The 19,992-nt window shown below is 39.6% G+C and overlaps 1 protein-coding gene across 1 annotated transcript in view; it reads right to left on the bottom strand.

Moving 5' to 3' along the window:
• Nucleotides 1–18,189, bottom strand: part of adgrd2 (adhesion G protein-coupled receptor D2) — a 33,275-nt gene extending 15,086 nt beyond the window's left edge. Inside the window, exons 1-18 of the mRNA XM_020102345.2 lie at nucleotides 17,711–18,189; nucleotides 17,505–17,562; nucleotides 17,141–17,380; nucleotides 16,413–17,042; nucleotides 14,992–15,114; nucleotides 13,247–13,341; nucleotides 12,876–13,154; nucleotides 11,245–11,356; nucleotides 9,059–9,193; nucleotides 8,601–8,709; nucleotides 7,180–7,285; nucleotides 6,787–6,842; nucleotides 6,507–6,633; nucleotides 6,303–6,406; nucleotides 5,733–5,835; nucleotides 5,230–5,383; nucleotides 2,982–3,115; nucleotides 1,878–1,993 (exon numbers count right to left, since the gene is read on the bottom strand). Coding sequence (XP_019957904.2) covers nucleotides 1,878–1,993; nucleotides 2,982–3,115; nucleotides 5,230–5,383; nucleotides 5,733–5,835; nucleotides 6,303–6,406; nucleotides 6,507–6,633; nucleotides 6,787–6,842; nucleotides 7,180–7,285; nucleotides 8,601–8,709; nucleotides 9,059–9,193; nucleotides 11,245–11,356; nucleotides 12,876–13,154; nucleotides 13,247–13,341; nucleotides 14,992–15,114; nucleotides 16,413–17,042; nucleotides 17,141–17,380; nucleotides 17,505–17,562; nucleotides 17,711–17,755 — 2,726 coding nt within the window. The 5' untranslated portion in view covers nucleotides 17,756–18,189. The remainder of the gene's footprint in view (nucleotides 1–1,877; nucleotides 1,994–2,981; nucleotides 3,116–5,229; nucleotides 5,384–5,732; nucleotides 5,836–6,302; nucleotides 6,407–6,506; nucleotides 6,634–6,786; nucleotides 6,843–7,179; nucleotides 7,286–8,600; nucleotides 8,710–9,058; nucleotides 9,194–11,244; nucleotides 11,357–12,875; nucleotides 13,155–13,246; nucleotides 13,342–14,991; nucleotides 15,115–16,412; nucleotides 17,043–17,140; nucleotides 17,381–17,504; nucleotides 17,563–17,710) is intronic.
• Between the last annotated feature and the right edge of the window lie 1,803 nt (nucleotides 18,190–19,992).

Raw genomic sequence — 19,992 nt, 5'->3', positions numbered from 1 at the left:
AATATGAAAAGAGATCGTAGTCTCTCCTCAGCCATAAGATATATTAGTAACATCTATCAATTCTAGTGTACTGACCCGTGTATTAACCTCTGAAAGAGCATAGTACTGACAGAATAATGTCCCTAATACAAGTGGCACATTGACATCTTACGATCCATTTACTTTACAATCCTTACAACATGAGGAACATTTAGATAATGTTATGCTGAACATGTATTGTACAGGTAAATCTGCTAATCACAGTTCAATACATTAAAAGGAAGGTTTACAAAAACTCTAACTTCCCTCATGTGGTATCACATTACAGATTTTATAAAATATCTCTCCCTGAGAATTCTGCCACCCAACCAACTGAAAAGGCTTTCAGTTGTATGCTCACAGGGTTGAAACAATACATGAATAAAATAACATCAGCATCTAAGTGCTCACACTGCTCTGGCTACTCCACAGACCTTTCTGTCAACCGTTTTCATTAGGATTATTTATTCCACAGAAACTGCTCACAGTGAGGTCCAAGCCTCTGTGGCTTTACTGAGAATACTGAAACAGGCAGTGGTGGCTGTTTAATACGGCCCCCTCCAACATCCTGAGACAAAAAAAGCCTGTACAAAAATGTTTAATATAATTTAATCAGATAATAATTGTTAATGCTCCCAGTAGACATTAAGCACCGGTGAGCATTCAATACAACTTTTCAAATTGTATTTGGTTAATGTATTTCTGTCTGTGGCAAAGGACATTGGAAGTGAATGGGGCGCCTAAACTTTTGGCAACCACAGGACCTGGGGCCGTCTCAGGTAAACCCACTGTCACTGAGTTACTTCTGCTGCTAAAACATAGTTTTGAAAAATGCAAACAGCATGAAAGTTGCCACAGTCACTTGGACACAATGAGGCTACATTTTTGCAGGAGGCCTAACATTGTTCAGCAGCTCGATGAAGGCTACAGGATTGCCATATTGTGTGTTTTTGTTGAGTCTGGCTTTAGTTTGTTTGCCACCCCCCCAAAAAAATAAAAACAATACATTTTATCACCAGCCGCCACTAAAACCTGGATTACTGGAAATGTTTGTACTATTATACTATTATCCTGCCACCATAGTCAACATAAACAGACCTGACAGAGTGAAACAGTAAAGTAATGTTTGCTACTAAGTTTGTATATATATTTATATATATATATATATACCGGTATATGCATCACAGGTACAGTAGGTAGAATAGGTTATGAACAGCATATATCATGTGCATATAGGCCAAGTGGAGATACTGTTTAATAAGTATGCTGAGGAAGAGTTTTTTTACTGTATTCATAGATGAAAATGCTGAGTTGTGAATTATCCGGAACAGAAACGGCCCTCACACTTCAGTCTTCAGTGGTCAGTGAGTAGCAGAAATGTTCACGTTAGCAGTTTTTACTCGTTGCTCTCACAGCTAACGTTTTAGACACTGAACACATTGTAAAAGGTCTGAATGACTAAGCACTGGATGGATGGTTGGATCCTCCAACACGATTTCTTTAATTTTATTTTAAAAACTCTTTATGTGGCAGAATTCACTGTGTGGCTGAATGTATCAGTAAAGACAGATCCCATGTATTGCGCACGTACACACACACACACACAGATTTGGGACCAGGTGTTAAACTGATAAGCCATGATAACTCCCACAGAAGGCTCCTGAGCCTTAACTCCCATTCTCTCACACTGTCTCTAATGACCATTGTGCAGCCTAGACCAGAAAGCAACTGTGTATTTGTGAGAGTGTATGCGAAAGAGTGTGGGCGCATAAGAGGAAAAGCCTTACGAAAGAGAGTAGGGGAGAGAGAGAGAGAGAGAGAGAGAGAGAGAGAGAGAGAGAGAAACCGTTGTATCTCACCAGGTGAGGTCAAAGGTCTGCAACTTTGATGCCGAGCTTGGACTGAGCATCTTAGCACGACGATGAGCACTGGAAACAGTCACCATGACAACCCGACACAGCACAACTGCATTGACCTGCAGGCAGAGGACAACAGTATTAACATGGCCTCCAGCAAACACGAGACGTGCCGCTGCAGACCCTCTTGGCCTCCTGCTTACATGCAGAGCAAAGGACATTCACGCAGGAAATTACATCACAAAAAAAACGTTTCACTCATACACAAGACATTATTTTATTTATTCTTGCTCACTGTTTTCTGATATAAAATAATAATAAAAAAAAGGGTAAATGTAGTTTACACATTTCTTTTAAAACTTGCATTGTTTACATCCATGCTTGGCCAGCAAGCTGTCTTCTCCTCTACCTTTTACTGCTATTTTCCCTGGAATGCTAACATAACCAATTCTGGGTCAGAGAAGTAACATCAATATGAGGGTTAATTCTTATGCAAGTGCTGGTAGGTCTGTTTCTGTTTGTGTGAGATGCAAAAACATAGGGGACCCTGTTAGTAGCGGATAACAGATCTAAAGTAAATCGACAAAGTGATGAATCCAGATGAGTCTCTTGCATTTGTTTGGAGGACGTCTGCCATACACACTCAGCCACAGCCCCATCAGGGTCAAGACAATTGGGACTTTGAGCATTTATGAGTGATCACAAGACATTACTGATGTAGTGTCTAGCTTGTTAAATCACAGTGTTTCCCTATTACACAGGTGGCTGATCCAGCTCTCCTTTAAAGGGTTATAGTAAACAGCCCTAAACAGGCACAGACACAGGCCCCTTTACTTTTATTACTTTTGTTTTATTTACTAATCAGAAGGATGGCGGTTCAATCCCCATCTCCTCCAGTCTACACATGACAGTGTTCTTTCGCAAAATAATCCAAATCAATAATTTATTTTTATTTTTATAGCGCCAAATCACAACATATATTATCTCCAGGCACTTTACATAGGTCAAGTTGTGTCTCATAGTGTAATGCTCTAAGAGAGGTTCTTGAGACAAGAGTCCATATACAACTCACACACACAAACACACACACACAAAGCATTTACATACCGCCAAGACAAATATTACAGGTCCCACAAAGGCCCAGATGGTGTCAGTCTTCACATTGAGCCAGCAGTGATCATCTGCCTTGTACTTGTCCACTGATACTGCCAGTGTTACACCAACTATTAGAACAGGCAGTCCTGAAAAACAATTAAATAAAAGAAAATGACCTGTGGGCATGTTGTGACAACAAAAAAAGAAGCATGTCTCAAGATATTTATGGAACAGTGACTGCTGCAATGTATTGCGCATAATATTTAGTCTGTTCTCTTCTCTTGGTCTATTTAGTCTGAAGGGGAACATTGATCACATCTGCACAGATGGCTGAGGGACACCATATTCACACACTGTCCTCGGCTCAGTTTGTGACACAACACATATGGCTTGATTTGGGAACATGAACAATAGCAGCTGCACACATTTTTTGTTTATATGTCAAACTAGGTTAAGGTTGCAGTATAGCATAACATCTAATCACATGATTACCTTCATATTAAACATGTATACTTACAATAAATATGACATATTGGGAATAATAAGCACAAACAAGCAAGTCACAATCTAGTCACTAAACAACCCCACCACATTTAAGTGCTGTAGTTTTCAGCTCTATACCTATTACCTAATTTCCCTTTGGGGATGAATAAAGTAATCTATCTATCTATCTATACATAGTAATATATGTTTTGATGATTACTAAATAAGTGGAAAAAACCGGAATAAAACATGATTCCCAAATGTTAATTAACATTAAAGGTCCAATGTGTAAGTTTTAGGTGAAAGGAATCTATTGGCAGAAATTAAACACAAAATAATCCTAGCAATGTTTTCTCTAGTGTGTTTCATCTAAATTGTACTAATTGTTGTTTTCTGTACCCTAGAATGGGCCCTTTATATTTACGGCATGTGAGGGTCCTCTCTACGGAGGTCGCCATGTTTTTTTACAGTAGCCTAAACTGGACAAACTAAATCTTTTGAGTTTTAATGACAACTGAAGCTACCACAGGTTCTCTTTCATGTTTGGAAGGAGAGGGTGAGGTGAGGGGTGTTCAGCTGCAACATGCAACTTCAACACAAGAGTCTACACACTGAACCTTTAAAGCAAATTTAGTAGCTGCTTCAAATGAAAGTTACAGTTGAATTGTCAGTTTTTATTGAGATTACCTTGAGATTCTGAGATAAGGATTCTGGTTGAATTAATAATAAGTGATAGATTTTTTTCACTACAGTTAAGAACAGGTGTGATGATGTTATGATGCAGGATGATTGTGTGAAGGACCCTCAGATTATGTGAGAGCATCAAGTTTTTTATTTGATGTCACCACCTGTGGTTAACCAGACTGTAGACCAAATTAACTTTACACATAGTAATAACTGGTGCAGGGCCCATTGACAACCCTGCCTGGTTGGACTGGACTGTTTGCTTGTCCTGAGTTAATGTTCTGGAGTTGCTTCAGAATTATTCCTTGTAATTAGTGAGTCCTCCTCAAACACGCCTGTAAAATACGGTTACTCTGTTACTGAGTGTTGGACATTGTATGCAGAGCTTTTTATAAACAGTATATGGTACAGAGTGAAATTCGAAAAACTTTCCGCTCACCCCACCTGGTTTGTCTGCAATGAAGCTGTTCTGGTTTTTTTTAGACCAATATTATAGCCAATGTTTTTTTTTTTAAAGAAACTGAATTTGCTTTATTTCTGTTTGTGTGTGTGGCTTATAAGTTGGAAATAGTTGCTTAACTTGTTTATTCAGGAAGTGATTCTGTGAATGTTGCCATGATTGAGATCAGCACCCACGACTCCTTTGAATGTCAGTCTGATATGGTGAAATTAAAATAATGAAATTATCAAATTGATCTGGCGGGGCAGATATTATTGGTGGCAGGCCAGTTTTTACCCATGGTAGATGAAATTGTGACCCCTGCTGTAGTTTATCCAGGGACATAGAAGAAGACATGTTGAACTCAGTCGTCTGTTTATTCAAATTCTATAAATGTTGAACATACAGTATTGCATGTCCAAACGTCACTTCCCTGGACCACTAAGAATACACATGCCAAGTATGAAGCCAATAAAATAAATGGTTCCCATAAGCTTTCTGTGTCCCACATCCGGACTGACAGACATGGAATTAGTTGGTAGATGGCGGATAGATTTGTAAATCAAAAACAATGAAGTCAATAAAAACAAAAGTTAACCAGGTCATAAATTCTTCTGAAATGTGACGAGCCATTGAAAAGAGGTGAGAGTTTACCCCAGCCAATGATGTAGTAGAGCTTCATCCTGCGGTCCTCACTGATGTTGACTGACACGACTTTGCTCCAGAGCAGCAGGCCCTCCACTAGCATCCAGGAGAAGGACGCCATGAAGAAGAGGTGAAGGAGTGCAGTCACCATGAAGCACGCTCCCTTCAGGATACAAAACATACAGTATACACTTTATTAGGAATGGAAAATGGACTGATAGTTATATAGTCATTTTTTATTAATGATCAGTCATTTGATAAATTGTTAATATAGAAATAGTGATTTTACATAATACCCAACAAATGATGCGTGTTCTTAAAACATTAGATGACTAGCATACTTTCACAGTTACCATTCAATATACAGCCATTGTCCAGCTAGTGAACAGTAGTAATGAGAAACTACTTAATGTGACTGAATTGGACTGTGGTCTGGGGACCAGAGGAATCCTATTTTACATTATTTCCAATATCATTAAATTATTATTACTCCTCATAATACAGTTTCCCACCTCATTGGCAGACGCCCAGTCACTGCACATTAACAGCAGCTCAGCGATGCCCAGAGAAACTATCAGGTTCTTATGCACAGTGGTACGGTCTGATTTAGGGACACTGAAAAGATAAACACAGACACACACACACACACACACTACATTGGCTTTCCATTGACATTCATTTCCTGGAGACTTACTCGAACCGTAACCATTAACACTGCTTGCCCCTTAATCTTAACTTAACCCGAACCCTTACCCTAAAATAACCCTAAACTTGAAAAATGTTTTGTCCACATAAAGTCTCTGTGTAAACACATTTAAGTCCCCACAGAATGAGTGGTACCAGGACGACACATGCATGTATAATGCATGCAAACACACACAGCTTAAAATATCTGAGTGAGGCTCTCACAGGGGTTTTCAATTTTTTCTTTCAGAAATGCTTCACTGTGGTGCTGTTCACATATCCAGAGAGCACAATGTTCTGTCTTTTTCCATTTATTGATGTGAATCTGGCAGAGTTTTATGAAATGCTTTTCACCCTCTGTGCTTTACAGAGTGCACTCTGTAACGTTTGTGACTCACCCCACAGCGATGAAGAGGATGAAGGTGAAGAGGAGGCCACACAGAGACACTCCACAGCCGATGAACGTCAGCACCTGCAGAGCGTTTTCGTTCTCTGGGCTCCTCTGACACAGACACACAGAGCGTGAGCCATACATAGCAGCACATACTGCAGATGAAAGCCTACACCAAATACACAATGATAATTCAAGAGAGGAATGTTACCTGGGCTTCATAAACCTGCAGCAGCAATGCAAAATTTGTGGTATGGTTGCAATGACAGACAGTGTAGCCATATTCTTTGGACACTACCTCACAGCCTTTGGTATTCCACCACCCACCAGCCTCCGGACTAGTCAGGCACAGACAGCACATATAAATGTCTACATACAAACAGGAATGCCAAGAATGAAAATATTTTACTATCTAAATGTTTTGCTGCATTTATCACATTTTTAATGAAACAGGTAAGATAACAGCGGTATTACAGCTGGCTGGTACTTACGTGAGATCAAAATCCCAGAATGCACACACTGGATCATACACAGTACCAGTGGGATTCTGTAGGAAATATAGAACACAGAATAAAAATAATATAAATTAATAGTCTCTATTTATATAGTGGTGTTGTAGTCTTGATTACCATTCATAATTTACAAGAATAGTTTTTTTTTGCTGTTCACCAATTTACACACACACATTCATATAGTGCATCTATGGGCATCACTTTTTTTCTATGAGGGGCAATTTGGGGTTCAGTATTTTTGCCCAAGGAGGGTATGCAGATGGGGAAGACTGGGATTGAACTGCTGACCTTCTGGTTAGAAGATGACCGCTTTACCCCCCTCAGCTACGGCCAAATGCTGATGATCACTTGATTTTGAGAGATTTTGCTGACCTGTACTCTGTGTCGGAGCTGGAAGTGAACTGCCATGCTCACTGGCTGGTCATCTCCCAGCGCTGTGGTGGATATGACGGAGGAGCCCAAGACAGTGCCCAAATACCTGGTTATGTACACAGATTGATACATCTTAATAATGACAACAAGGAGCAAGCTGCAAACCAAAATGATAGAATATGTAGGGTTTGATTGTCCACATGAAAGAAAAGTTATTTTGTGTCACTCATAAGTAAATTAGCAAGTTGTATTCTGTTTCTTACAGCAAATTACAGAATTATGTGTTGCATTTAGAGCCTGATTGATATATCAATCAATATTGGCCTATTGTAGATGCAGTATATCATATATATGAAATGAGATAACATACACCATGTTATCTCAATTCATCCATTATCTATTCTGTGATAAACCCCAGTACAACAAAATGGGGGGACACCCTGGACAGGTTGCCTGTGCATCACGTGGCTAATATACAGAGACACACATCAATTTCTCCTGACATCAAATGTACTTCTGCACTGGATTCCATACAGCGTACTGTTGTTGCACCCATCCTTACCAGATGTATATTATTTAGACATGTATATATTTCTTCCTTCCTTCCTCACTCTGTGTAAATCTCTTTTATTCTTTTTTAAAATCTTGTCAAGGGGAGTTGTATGAAGCCTTTCACTGCTCGTTTTACGGTTGGTGTATGTTACAAAGGAAAACAAAAATTTAATTAGAACATTTTGAATTTGAATTTACACCTACAGTCATATTAGAGGGCCAAATTAACCCAACCCCAGTCTACATGCCTTTGGACTGTGGGAGGAAGCCAGAGTACTCACACAGACACAGGGAGAACATGCAAACCTTCTTGCTGTGAGACAACAGAAGTAACCACTGTAAACTGCATAAAAATATATCATATCATATTTAAAAAATCCTCTGGATGATTTAGACAAGGTGAAATCACATCATAAATAATCTCAAGAGGAATTGAAACAAATGTAGCCTCTAGCTAATGTAGCTATTAACATTTGCAGTCCCTAGGTGAACATAAATAGTAACATATAGCAAAACATGTGCTATTTACAAAATGTATATTTTCTTTCAATCACTTAGTAATTAGTATTTTCACACCATTTTGAACATGGATATTTTAGCTGAAGTGACTTGACATAAACGTTTGCAAAAAGGCAGCTTTGAATCCGACGATACTCGTTTTCCTATAGTTCTAAAGTCATACAAAATAAAATAACCTAACCCCCAAACTAACCCCAACTCTAAAACATATACATTCTGTTGAGTAGCATTTGAAATCACATTAAAACTTAGTTACTTACTATCAGGAGTAAAAAAACATCCCATACTGTGACAGATGTAATGATGTTACGATAGAAAATGATATTTAAAAAAACAAATTTGTCTGTTACCTCTGGCTGCCATCTGTGACCGTAGGAACCATAGTGATGTTCTCCTCAGGACTGAAAAGAGGCGGCAGAGAACCATACCACGTATTGACCAACGTGAGCTTATTGAAGCCTAAACATTCAGAACAAAACAGAAAGATGAAGCTTTTCTTCAGCTTGCACCTGACAGCCAAACAAAACAGTACTAAAGGAAATGTTGTTAATTTAGGATCACTTTCAGATGAATAGTTTCAGAACCCAACAATGTGCCTCCATCTCAACTTCACTGTGAGACCTTGGGAGTGTAAGTAGGTGAATGCATGCTACACATTTACAACTCTGTTGTCAATACATTGTCCACTTCAAGACTTAATAGGTTAATATAAGGTGTCTTCTCACTCAGTGTTGTGATAGCTAGTCTGAATAAGTGACAGTTAAGTGCAAATGGAGGAAGATGATTGGGTCTTCCAGCATCTCCCTACCGTTGTTATGGAGATCCTCTATCTTCTGAAGTGGTACTGAAATACAGTCTAGGTTGGTATGCTTCTCTGTCTCAGGCCCACAGAAGATTGATCCTCTGTATCCTCCCTGCAGTGTCTGCTGCTGCACCTCCACTTCTACAAAAGGCAGGACAATAGAATCACTGTTCGATTTCTCTGCATAAAAAAACTGGAGACATTTTAGTTACATCATCTATGTCCAATCATCTTACGTCAAGGGTCTTTTGATAAGTATTTTTCATAATTAAATCCAATTAGATTCTGATTTAATGTTTTTTCAGAGATGATTTGTATTGTATGTTCTTAATAATTATACTAGTAAAATAGATACAAGTTTCAGCTTTATCATATATATGTTTACTCATGATATATTCATATGATAATGTGAGTTATAGTTCTCAATCCTGTTTGGCTCCATCAGGTGTCTCTCGCCAAACATGGTTAATACCCACACCATAAACACAACCCTAATTGTTTAATAATAATCAAAATTGATTTACCTGAGCTGGACCAGAATTACCATGGCAACCCTAGTACATTTATGTGTGCGACAAGTCAGTGCTTTATTTCATCTTAAAAATCTATTTGAGATTGTTCTTGCTAATTATGTAAACTGCAGGGGTAAGGAAAATTGGTTTTAAATGTTCACATACATTCACAATGCAAGTGGTGAATGTTGGATTTAATGAAACACTTTTTTTGTAATTCTGCCAACCTTGTTGACATTAACAGTACTTTTCACTATTATTCTGTCCATTATAACATCAACACTATAATTGCCGGCTCAAGATGAACTCATTTAGCCTATTGATATATTTATTTGTGTGACAGGAATTGTGTCACAGCAGCTCCATGTGTAGAATGATGGTCCAGGTTTAATGTGCCTGTTTTGGAACCAAAGTGAAGTAGCTTGTAGCTCTAAGTATTCAGCTCTGAGTAACTATAGTTCCACTCCATCCTTGAGGAGGCCAGCAGGCTAACTGATTACATACATTCAGTTTTCTTAACCACAATAGAGAGCACATTTTCCCATTCAAATAAGAAAAAAAAATTTATACGGAAGAATAACCTTTTAAATTATAATTTTTTTAAATGTATATGGTCCCTGCACCGGTGTTTCTGAATGTTTATTCTTGATATGAGGGTATAGCTTAACATTGATAAGGGGTTACTATTTTACGCCAACTCATGAGTGCACAAAAGAACGTTAAAATAAATAAATTTTAGATAAATAAAAATTATGGATAAAGGAGGCTAAAAATATCAGACAAACACAATTTTAGTTACCTTGTTGCTGAAAACATCACTGAATTTGTCTTGGGTATCAAATATTCCACTGCTTCCTTTATGTACCTTTTATCTTGGTTGTAGGATACAGAGCACGGTAGCTAGCTGGATTTTGTGTTCACTCTCTGAGAGACAGGGTGCAATCCATAGATAGTTAAAGCAACACCAGAAACGGTTGAGAACAGTAAAGGCTAAGAACATGAGGGAGAGAGGTGCTGTGGCCGACAAAGCTTTTGTTTTGGTCCAAGATGCTGGTTATAATATGTCATCTAGTGGCAGGGAACATCATACATATAACCTTTAAGGTCTAATTCTGTTTTTTTAGAAAGCTGTTTGTTTAATTCATGACAATCTGCTTTAATCTGACATTGAGATAGTGTCCACTGATTAGGTAACAACCTTGATGATTAAGAATAGAAGGGGATGGAATAACACTGACATCCTTAAATGTATTTCAATCTAAGGTTGTCCATATTCCATAATTGTGTAAAACTTGCATTTAATTATCAGTAAATATTGTGTGTGAGCCCGTACACACCTGGTATTAACATGTGGTTTTTGTGATCCGATCACAAGTGGAGAGCTCTAAGTACAGGTGTGAATGCACTCAGATAGGATAGGATCACGCCAGACCACATTCCAATCTAGGCTACATGTGTCTACATTCTTTTAGCAGTGTGAATGTGGTCCTGGCCACATTTAAAGACCACTGACTCATTCAACTTCATCTGTGTACGTGGAAATATGTACACATGCAGGTGCCGGAAGCATCATTTAAACTTTTAAAAACACATAACAACAACAGAAGCGATTTGCTTTGCCTTAAAGGCAATGAGATCCAATCTGAGATCCGATCGTGAGTGTGAGAGAGAGTCACTCACTGATATTGGGGCGGTGAATGGTCAGATGATCAGTCTCTGCCATCAAGTGAGGGCTCAGGCTGGTCACCATCCGGTCAATACTCTTGACCACATCCATGGGGCCATTCACCACCTAAAATTCACGGAGCACAGATGTCTCAGCAGCAGCAACACTGACCCACTATGCCCCACTTGGCATGGTCGTCAAAGCTAAAGAGGTACATTTCAAAATGACCATTCATATGCCACACAATAAGAACACGCTTTTAGTGCCGTAAAATGTTTACCAGAGTGTACGCACAGTTTGGCTGAAGTGGGAGATAGGCCTATAATGCATGGTGCAATCATAGATTTTGCCATTGTCTGTTTTGAAACCCCGCATTCTGAATTCAGTGTGCCCATTTAAGAGCTGAGCCTTGGAGACAGAGCTGGGAGCACAGCGAGGGAGGTTTGTGGATGAGTACAGCCACAGTTTTTCAGAGTGCTGCTCATTCATTGAGTCTGGGCTGAGGTGGCCTTGGGAGTGTTGAGAGGCCTGGGGGTGGGGGGGTGGGGGGTTGGGGTGGGAGATTTCTGAGAGATTCACAGCACTCACAAGGCAGACTCTATACGGATCCATACTCTGCACACATCAATAGTGCAGAGGTAGAAGTGACAAAAAAGGTAAGAATAAAAAAAGGTAATAGAGTTTTGGGAAAGCACAATGTCCAAACTATGAAGTGAATCAGATAATTATTTACTTTTTGAATATTTCCTTTCTGAGTAATTGTTTTGTTCAGAAATTCTGAATATGACAATTGGATGATTGCACTATGTCTTAATCAAGACAAACAGAGGCAGGCATAGTGTTTGTCAATAAATCTTATGCTAACTTCATTATTCTGATGCTGATTATGAGCTCGCATAATATTGTATCTACAGAGGCATACTGCCCTCTAGTGTTCACAAGCTGAAATGCCAGTCTGTCTGTCCTTGGATCCATCAATCCAAATTTCATGAATTCTTTTCTCACTCAAACACGTCACAACCAAAACTCTGTGTATAACACTGGAATTTGCACACAAAAAAAATAAGCAAACAAGGTACAAGTGACCTCTAAAGAACTCAGACAGGCATGCAATGTCTTAATGTCAGAAATATGCAAAGTTATAAATGGCTGTTGTGAGAATAGGTTGGTTGGCCATATTTTCAGGTGGACCATCAACTTCAATATCAAAAACAAGAGGATGTGGAGACTCATCATTTTAATATGGCAGCTGATAACCAGTACCTTAATAATACTACTTTATATAGACTTAAATTTGAGCTTCTAAAAGCTCTAATACTCCTTCTCAAACTAAACATGAAATAGAAAAGACTTTATTGCAATGACTGCATAGAAGCTGAAAACACACATAATATGTGAAAAACATATTATCATGATATTCCTTGAATGTCCTTGAGAAATGGCCTAAATGATTTATTTTCTTCATCTATGATATGCTGAATACTAGATATAAATATCAGAAGAATTAGGGTTAAGTAGGGTTAGCCTAACCTATTGCATAGACCTCATGTATCCACCCTCTAAAACTACTACCCAGAGAGGAGCTATATGCAGATGCAGCCAAAGAAATAGTGAGATCGTGCTTCCCCTATGCCATTATTGCTACCTCTCTAATGGACTGCCACTTGAGGGCGTTTTCTTCATTAATGATGCTGTCTGCCACGCTGATGAAATGCTGGCTGAACTCCTGGCTGTTGCTGGTGGCAGCAGCAGACGGCTGTGAGGGGATGTCAGCAGCCAAAGAGAGTAGCTGAATGAGGGACACCATGTCTGTTGGCTGCAGTCCCTCCTGCTGAGTGTCCTTCAAGGCCTGGACAGAGATGTCCAGTAGGTCGGATGCTTGGGCCATGCTGGTCAGCTCTGATGGTTGCTGCTCCAGCATTGGCTGGAAACAGAGACAGACAGTCAGTTCAATAAAACAATCAAGCTTACAATATGTAAATATTTGAGTGGACGCCATAGTGGGGGGTTGTCTACCTGGGTTTTGTTGGAAATCTTCATCAGATGGTTCATAAAGGCAGAATGCTGAGAATTCTGAGACTCACTCATCTGCTTCATTTTCAGGTAACGCTCTGTGCCAAAAACAACAACAACAGGATCAGTGGATGATGTAATGGCAGAATGCTTCGCTGCTCTGAGAAGTCATTATCAACCCGCAGACCACTGAAGCACCCTTCAGTTAAACAGTGAACTACCAACAGAAACTGACCCCAGACCTCACCCACACTCAAAGCTCAAATATAATAATTAATTTACTGTAGGCAAACATATTCAGTTTTACTTGATCGTGTTAATCGCTCTAATATCCAGCACAGGAACATATCAAATCAAAAAAAGGTTTAATTGTATAGCCCATATTCACAAATAACAGTTTACTGCTTCGGTCCTTAACCCCCCCCCCAAAAAAACTTTAACAGGGAAAATAAAAATATTAAAAAATGCAGAAACCTCAGAGAGGTCAAGAAAAGGTGTAAAAGGGTGTGTGTAACAGAGCACATCAACAGAATAACAATATTCTTTTCCCCTGTTTTTTTTTTGTGATAGTTTTTCCTTACTCTCGTTGAGAGTTAAGGGCAGAGGATGTCACACCTTCTTTAAGCCCTATGAGACAAACTGTGATCTGTGAATATGGGCTATACAAACAAAATCTGAGTGATTGATTCAATATTTCCAACTATAATGAGAAAAGATAGTGTCTAACATAAAAACTCAGGTCAGGTCCCCAGTTGTGTAACCATCACATTCAGGCTCTGTCAGACTGGTTGTTATAATGAGAATAATAATCTTCAGTTGTACCTTGGCGTCATCTGGTGTTTTGGCCTTTTAATCACAATAAAGGTCAAAGCCAAAGCTGAGGGTACGCTGAGGCTAAAGGTAAATCTGACTGGCCACTGGCTTCTATGGCAGAACTATGAAAGCCATGTGACTCGCTCAGCGGATTAGATGCCATTACCTCTATGCCTTTTTAAACTAAACCAAATACCTACTCTCATAGGCAGCAGAGTCAAAAGCTGTCGTATTTAAGAAAGTACATAAAATATAATTGCAAAAAAAGTAAGTAAGTAAAAAGGAATAAAGCCGTTAAAACAACACAGTAGCACCAGAGTGACACATCACATGCTAAAAATGCTTTCCTATAAAAATATGTTTCGAGCAGTGATTTACAGACTGGTATTGAGTTGGCAAGCCTTATCTCTTCAGGCAGGGAGGTTCAGAGCTTCGGGGCCCTGACAGAGAAAGCCCGGTCACCCTGAGTAGCCAGTCTTGACGTATAAACAGCTAACAAGGACAGGCTGGCCGATCTCAGACTGTGACTAGGATTGTAGGGAGTCAAGAGTTATTAAAATGTAAGAAGGCCATGTCGAGCTTTGAAAGTTATTGAAAGAACTTTAAAATCAATCCTTAGTTTAACTGGCAACCAGGATTGGGACGATAGGAGATCTAAAGTTTGTTTTAGTTAAAACATGAGTAGCAGCATTTTGAACAAGCTGCAAACCAGTTACTGAGGTTTGACTAAGGCATGTATGAACTGCATTCAATAGTCCAGACAAGAAAAGACAAAAACATGTATGAGCTTTTCTAGGTCAGGGAGAGATAAAACTAATTTAATTTTGGATATATTATATTTTGATATCACTTCATGCAGGCTACACCATGGTGAATTACTGTAATCAATATCAATTTGTGGGCATATTATATGGCAAACGCAGTGAGAGGCTCACCTCTGCTGCTCCTGCAGATGAATGGCAGTTGTTCTGAACAGTCTGTCAAACCAAACAGTGGGGGCTGATCTGACAAGCGCTGCAGCGTCCTGCAGCCCTGCAGCTCCATCTGCTGGTCTACGGCTTCTCACACATTCATAAGATCAGACATGCATACACAAAGTGACACACAATAAGAAAAGAGTGAGCTTGAGCAAATGTACAGGTCTTTACTGGTATCAAATCAAAACTAATGGAGGAGGTCAATTGGAGTCAAACGACTGACGACCTTGACAGTCAACAGCAAATTGAGGAATAATGAATATATAGGTACAAAAAAAAATGCTAAAAGATACACAAGAGGAAGACAGAGTAGCCTATGAGAGAATAGGTTTTCATTTTGAAAGTGTGGTGAGTGAGGGCACAGTCAAACAGTCCGATGTCGTTAGACTTTTTAGTTATTGTTTTCCCATCCATTTAGAATTTGGCAAAAATTCACACGCACTCATCTGGATTGGCTTTCTATAAATTTATACATCTTCAAGTTAGAGTTCATGATATTTTAGATGAGCATTATTCAAAGCCACATTGAGCGTGAATTTATGAAAGCAATTTAATTATGTCACCTCCACAAATTTGAGATTATAGATTAATTTCTGAAATTCCCATCTTTTTCAAATGCCAAACCAGTTAAGTGGTGGTTAAAGCTTTAATCCCAAACCAAGAAGAAACTGATGACATCATAATCAGTGTAGACAACCTTTGGCTGACTGTTCTGTTGAGTCTGTTCAGATGCACTGCCGTTATTTCAAAGGATGGGTTAGGGTTAGGGTTCAAATAGGGACAAACATGGGCTGTCAGATGATCAGACCAGTAAAAGACCAACAGTTTGTCCAGATCATGTCAGTCGCTTTATTTGGGGGTCAAACTGTTATCCCTCAATTTATAGGAATACTAAGATGGATAAATTTCATCAAACTCAACAGAGAGTTTGATGAATAAATCATTATAGATCACTACTTTCAAATATATTTGGCTAAATTAAAAAATCCTAGATTCTTTGTTGTTATCAGAAAAATGCTGGTGTTCCTTTTCACTTCATTGCAGCATTGTTACTAAGTTTCCAAATGTCATTCCTGTGACCAAGACGTTATTATAAACTGAAGCAATGGTGCTCAAAAACTGTGACCTTCAGAGGACTAAAGACTATCAGAGTAACCCTTGACTTCCTTCCCACCAGAGATGGACTGAGAGTATTCACCTCTTCAGAATGTTCTGTCTCTAACATTACATAAACACAAAGTTTGTCCTCAAAAAGAAGACAAGGAAGGACTTCATTAGATGCAATTGATGGAGTCTTATAAATTGAAATTGAAATGCTGACTAGAGGAAGTCAGTTGCTAAACTGTGGCTCTGTATACACAGAAGCATAGTGATCTTACCTGGGCAAAACAGAAGAGCCTGCACCTCTTTGACCACTGGGTGGCTGGTAAGGTAGTCTGGATTCCAACTAAAAAGCACTTCCTGGGTCATGGGTGAACACGCATTGAGTGCACTGGCATGTCTTGTTTCCAGAGACATATTCCAAACATTCAGGTCAGTGATAGCTCCAAAAAAGGGCTCTGTAAAATTCCCTCCAAAGGAGTCTTGGTCCTGACCCAGAATGAGTATCCCTTCTCCATGGATATCCCTGGAAGTGTCTGTTCCTGAACCCATGTCCTTCCTGATACCGTCCACATAGATAGCCCAGTGGCCAATGCTGCGGCGCCATGTTACACAGATGTGATGCCACGCACCGTCATTTGGGAAGGATGCCTTATAAGGCAGGTGCTTCCCATGGATGATGAGCGCTAGCAGGATGCGTTCCTGCATGTCTGCTTGACCTCGTAGCTGGAACTCATTGGTAAAGACAGGTGCAGCATAGGAGAAGATGGTGGACACCTCATTCCACTCTGGGTCCCACTGAACTCGAACACACACACTGACAGATGACAGGGCAGGGAAGGACATGTTCACACGAGCAAAGCCCTCACGGGATTCCTTTGTGAAGTTTAGAGCTGAGAACTGTACATCTAAATTAGAGCAACAGAACAAGTTAGTGTTTCAATTGTACATTTTACTTTTCAATTCCTTTACTTTCTTTGTAAGGTCCATGCACTGATCTACTCACACTGCTTGGCGAGGGCCACAGGCTTGGAGGCTACTTTGCTGGGGTCCCTGACCCAAATAGGTAACTTATGTCCAGTCTGTTGAAGAAGCTCTAAGGCCCCTCCCTGGTCCTCTGTCTGGTCCAGGGTAGCGAGGGAGCTGAACTGGCCTCTGCAAAAACTCTCTGCTCTGGAAAAGTCAAGTGAGTCATTGAGCAGCCGGAAGGCTGAATGAGACGTCAGATGGACCAGTTCGGACTGTCCTGGTGAATAAGACGCAAACAACAGTCACAACAAAGCAACACACAACAAATCAGTACATATGAAATGGGAGGCCAGTATGATGAACTGACACTACTGGCTGACACAACAGTCACAGTTTCTCACCATGTGAACCCCCCACTCTGTCTGGCTCAGCATGTGTTGGCTCACTCTCACATACAACCTACAGAAGAAAAAGTCAAGTTACTTTATCATTTTAACCAATGCTGCGGAGCCCAGCAAGTTGGAGATTATGCCATTTGAAAATAGATATGGAATGTTGGTTGTTCGGAAAAGGCATGTCATTAAGCATAGAATGAACAGGTTGTTACCATAAAGGAGAAGAGAATGAGTCCAGTATGCAGAGCTCCAGTCATCTCTACACCAGTGTAGTCTCCAGCTGAAATAAATCAGTTTACAGAAAAAAATAATACTTCTGGATCCAGAGAAACTTCTCTTCGGAAAAAAGTAAAAACTAAACCCTTTCAATTATGGGTATTTAAGCCAATAATATCTTAAGGGTAGCTTTGAGCATACAAAGCAAGACATTTTTAGTATGTCACTCTTCAACAGGTTTTCAGAGTATGTCTTGATTCATTGTTGCTTTCAAGTCAGTTGTAGATTTTTCTCCCAAGGAAGCAGAAGGTCTCTTTGTAATCTAGGAAAAAACTCCATATGTGTTGCATAATCAGATACAAATCCAGACTCCTCATCTGGGACGTCAACGACAGCTTCCAGCATATCCAGCAGACTTTTTGGTCTCCAGAGTGGGAGACAGCCAGCGATCCCAGTGCATCTGTCCAACAGTCCCAGTCTGCCTGCTTTCAGAAACCCCCCCTTCAGACCCCGCCTTCCTCAGCACCCTGAAGCCATTTGCTTTTCTCATGCAAATTGAGTCATTTTTTAAAAGGACCCTACTTACGCAAGCAGTGTCAAGCATTTGGCACAATGTTCATCTAGATTAGCAGGGTCGTGGACGTTTTTACCACATAGCACTTATTTATGTCTTCGGACTCTCTAAAGTTAATTAGAACTTCTGTTTTCTTGCTGTACTTCATAGTCAATAAAAAGTTAGTACTACAGATGTAACCAGTGTACAGTAAACTATAGAGTCATTACAGTCTGCCTGTTTGGGTGGCTTTCATTTATGTGCAGCATTGGTTGAAAAAGCTTATGCCTTTTAAGAGTAATTGATGATGAATGTGAAATGAGTCCAGGCTGTGCCTTAGCGTGTGTTTGTTCAGACATCGTCATGTTGTTCATTCATACTTGTACATAGTCTCCTGAGGTCCAGGGAAACGACTCCTGTGTCAGAGGCCTGTCCATATCTGGTTCTAGGCTTCATTATTTTTTAAATTGCCAATTTATTATCATGTAATGCTTCTTGTGTAAAGTTGGCAATACATAACTTGAGATGAAAAAGCACAAAACCTTAGCTTTGGGCCAGTGTGTAACTCAGTTTAGGGTTGTTGTCACACCTGAAAGTCAAAATCAAAATTCATGTCTTTGTTACATTGTTTACATTTGATCCTGTTAGTTTTGGTTTTGTATTGCAATTAAGGAAGCGGACAAAAGACTTTTGTTTGACATACGTACTCCCTTGACCTTCATGGGCTGCATCTGCCTACACTTGACATTGATTGTTACTTAGACAGGCAAGCATCTGACATTGGTTTGTTGTTTAAAGAAAAGAGAAGTTTTCCGCTTGAATGGAGAAAACAAATGATTGGTTAACTGTTGATTTTGTTGCCACTGTAATATTATTGTGGTAGTACTACCAGCAAAATGAATGTCCTCATTGTTCTAGTGGTCTGCTCAGAGCCATGGATTTGATAAAGGTTGTTGACAGTTTCACACACAAACTGCAAAAGTAAAACAGCAGTTTTGGGGTAAAAGAGCACAGTGTTGTTAATTAATTTAAGGCTTTTAAATGAGCATTTCGGTTGGATATAATTTTTGTTTCAGTCTGTGACAGCTACGGAGGGGCAGCCTAATGGCTTTGGATGAAAATGAATGTATATGTTGTGCTTGTAAAATTATTGCAGGTTACAGCAGTCCTTCCTTGTTTGAATATTATGGATTATACCAGTACAGTTGAGATACACTAGCAATTCTGACTTCCTTTCTGTGATGTTGCTGTGGCTAACTCAAGCAATACATTTCACAGTCAGAATAATCCTTTAACATCATCAGTCTGTGGTGTGGCTTTACACACTGCCTAGACAAACTCACACCAGGAGACTGGAGGGTAAGACTGCTGGAGTAAAGCTGTAACATCCTCAGAATTCAGGGCTCCAGACAAAGCCTGATTAAGACAAAGTCTTTCGTTAGTATTCCATATAGATATCCAGCATAGACTTTAGTTTCCACTCACAGTGTGAACAACTGGACAAGGGCCTGCAGTTACAAAGGCTGCTCCAGGCTGAGACTCCTGGACATTGCTCACATTCCCTCCACTCTTGTCACCCATTCATCTGAACTGAACAACTCTCTCATAGGGCTTTTGCAAATTAAAATCAGGGATCCATGCTATTAAAGATTGTCAGGTAAAGAAAAATCTAATGTACAATGGAGCTGAATGAAATGTTGTTTGATTAAATTATTTCACATCACA

This window comes from Paralichthys olivaceus, chromosome 4 (genome assembly GCF_024713975.1).
Source record: "Paralichthys olivaceus isolate ysfri-2021 chromosome 4, ASM2471397v2, whole genome shotgun sequence".
Lineage (NCBI taxonomy): Eukaryota > Metazoa > Chordata > Actinopteri > Pleuronectiformes > Paralichthyidae > Paralichthys > Paralichthys olivaceus.
Note: the sequence above shows the minus strand (reverse complement) of the source record. Positions and strands in the feature narration are given on the sequence as shown.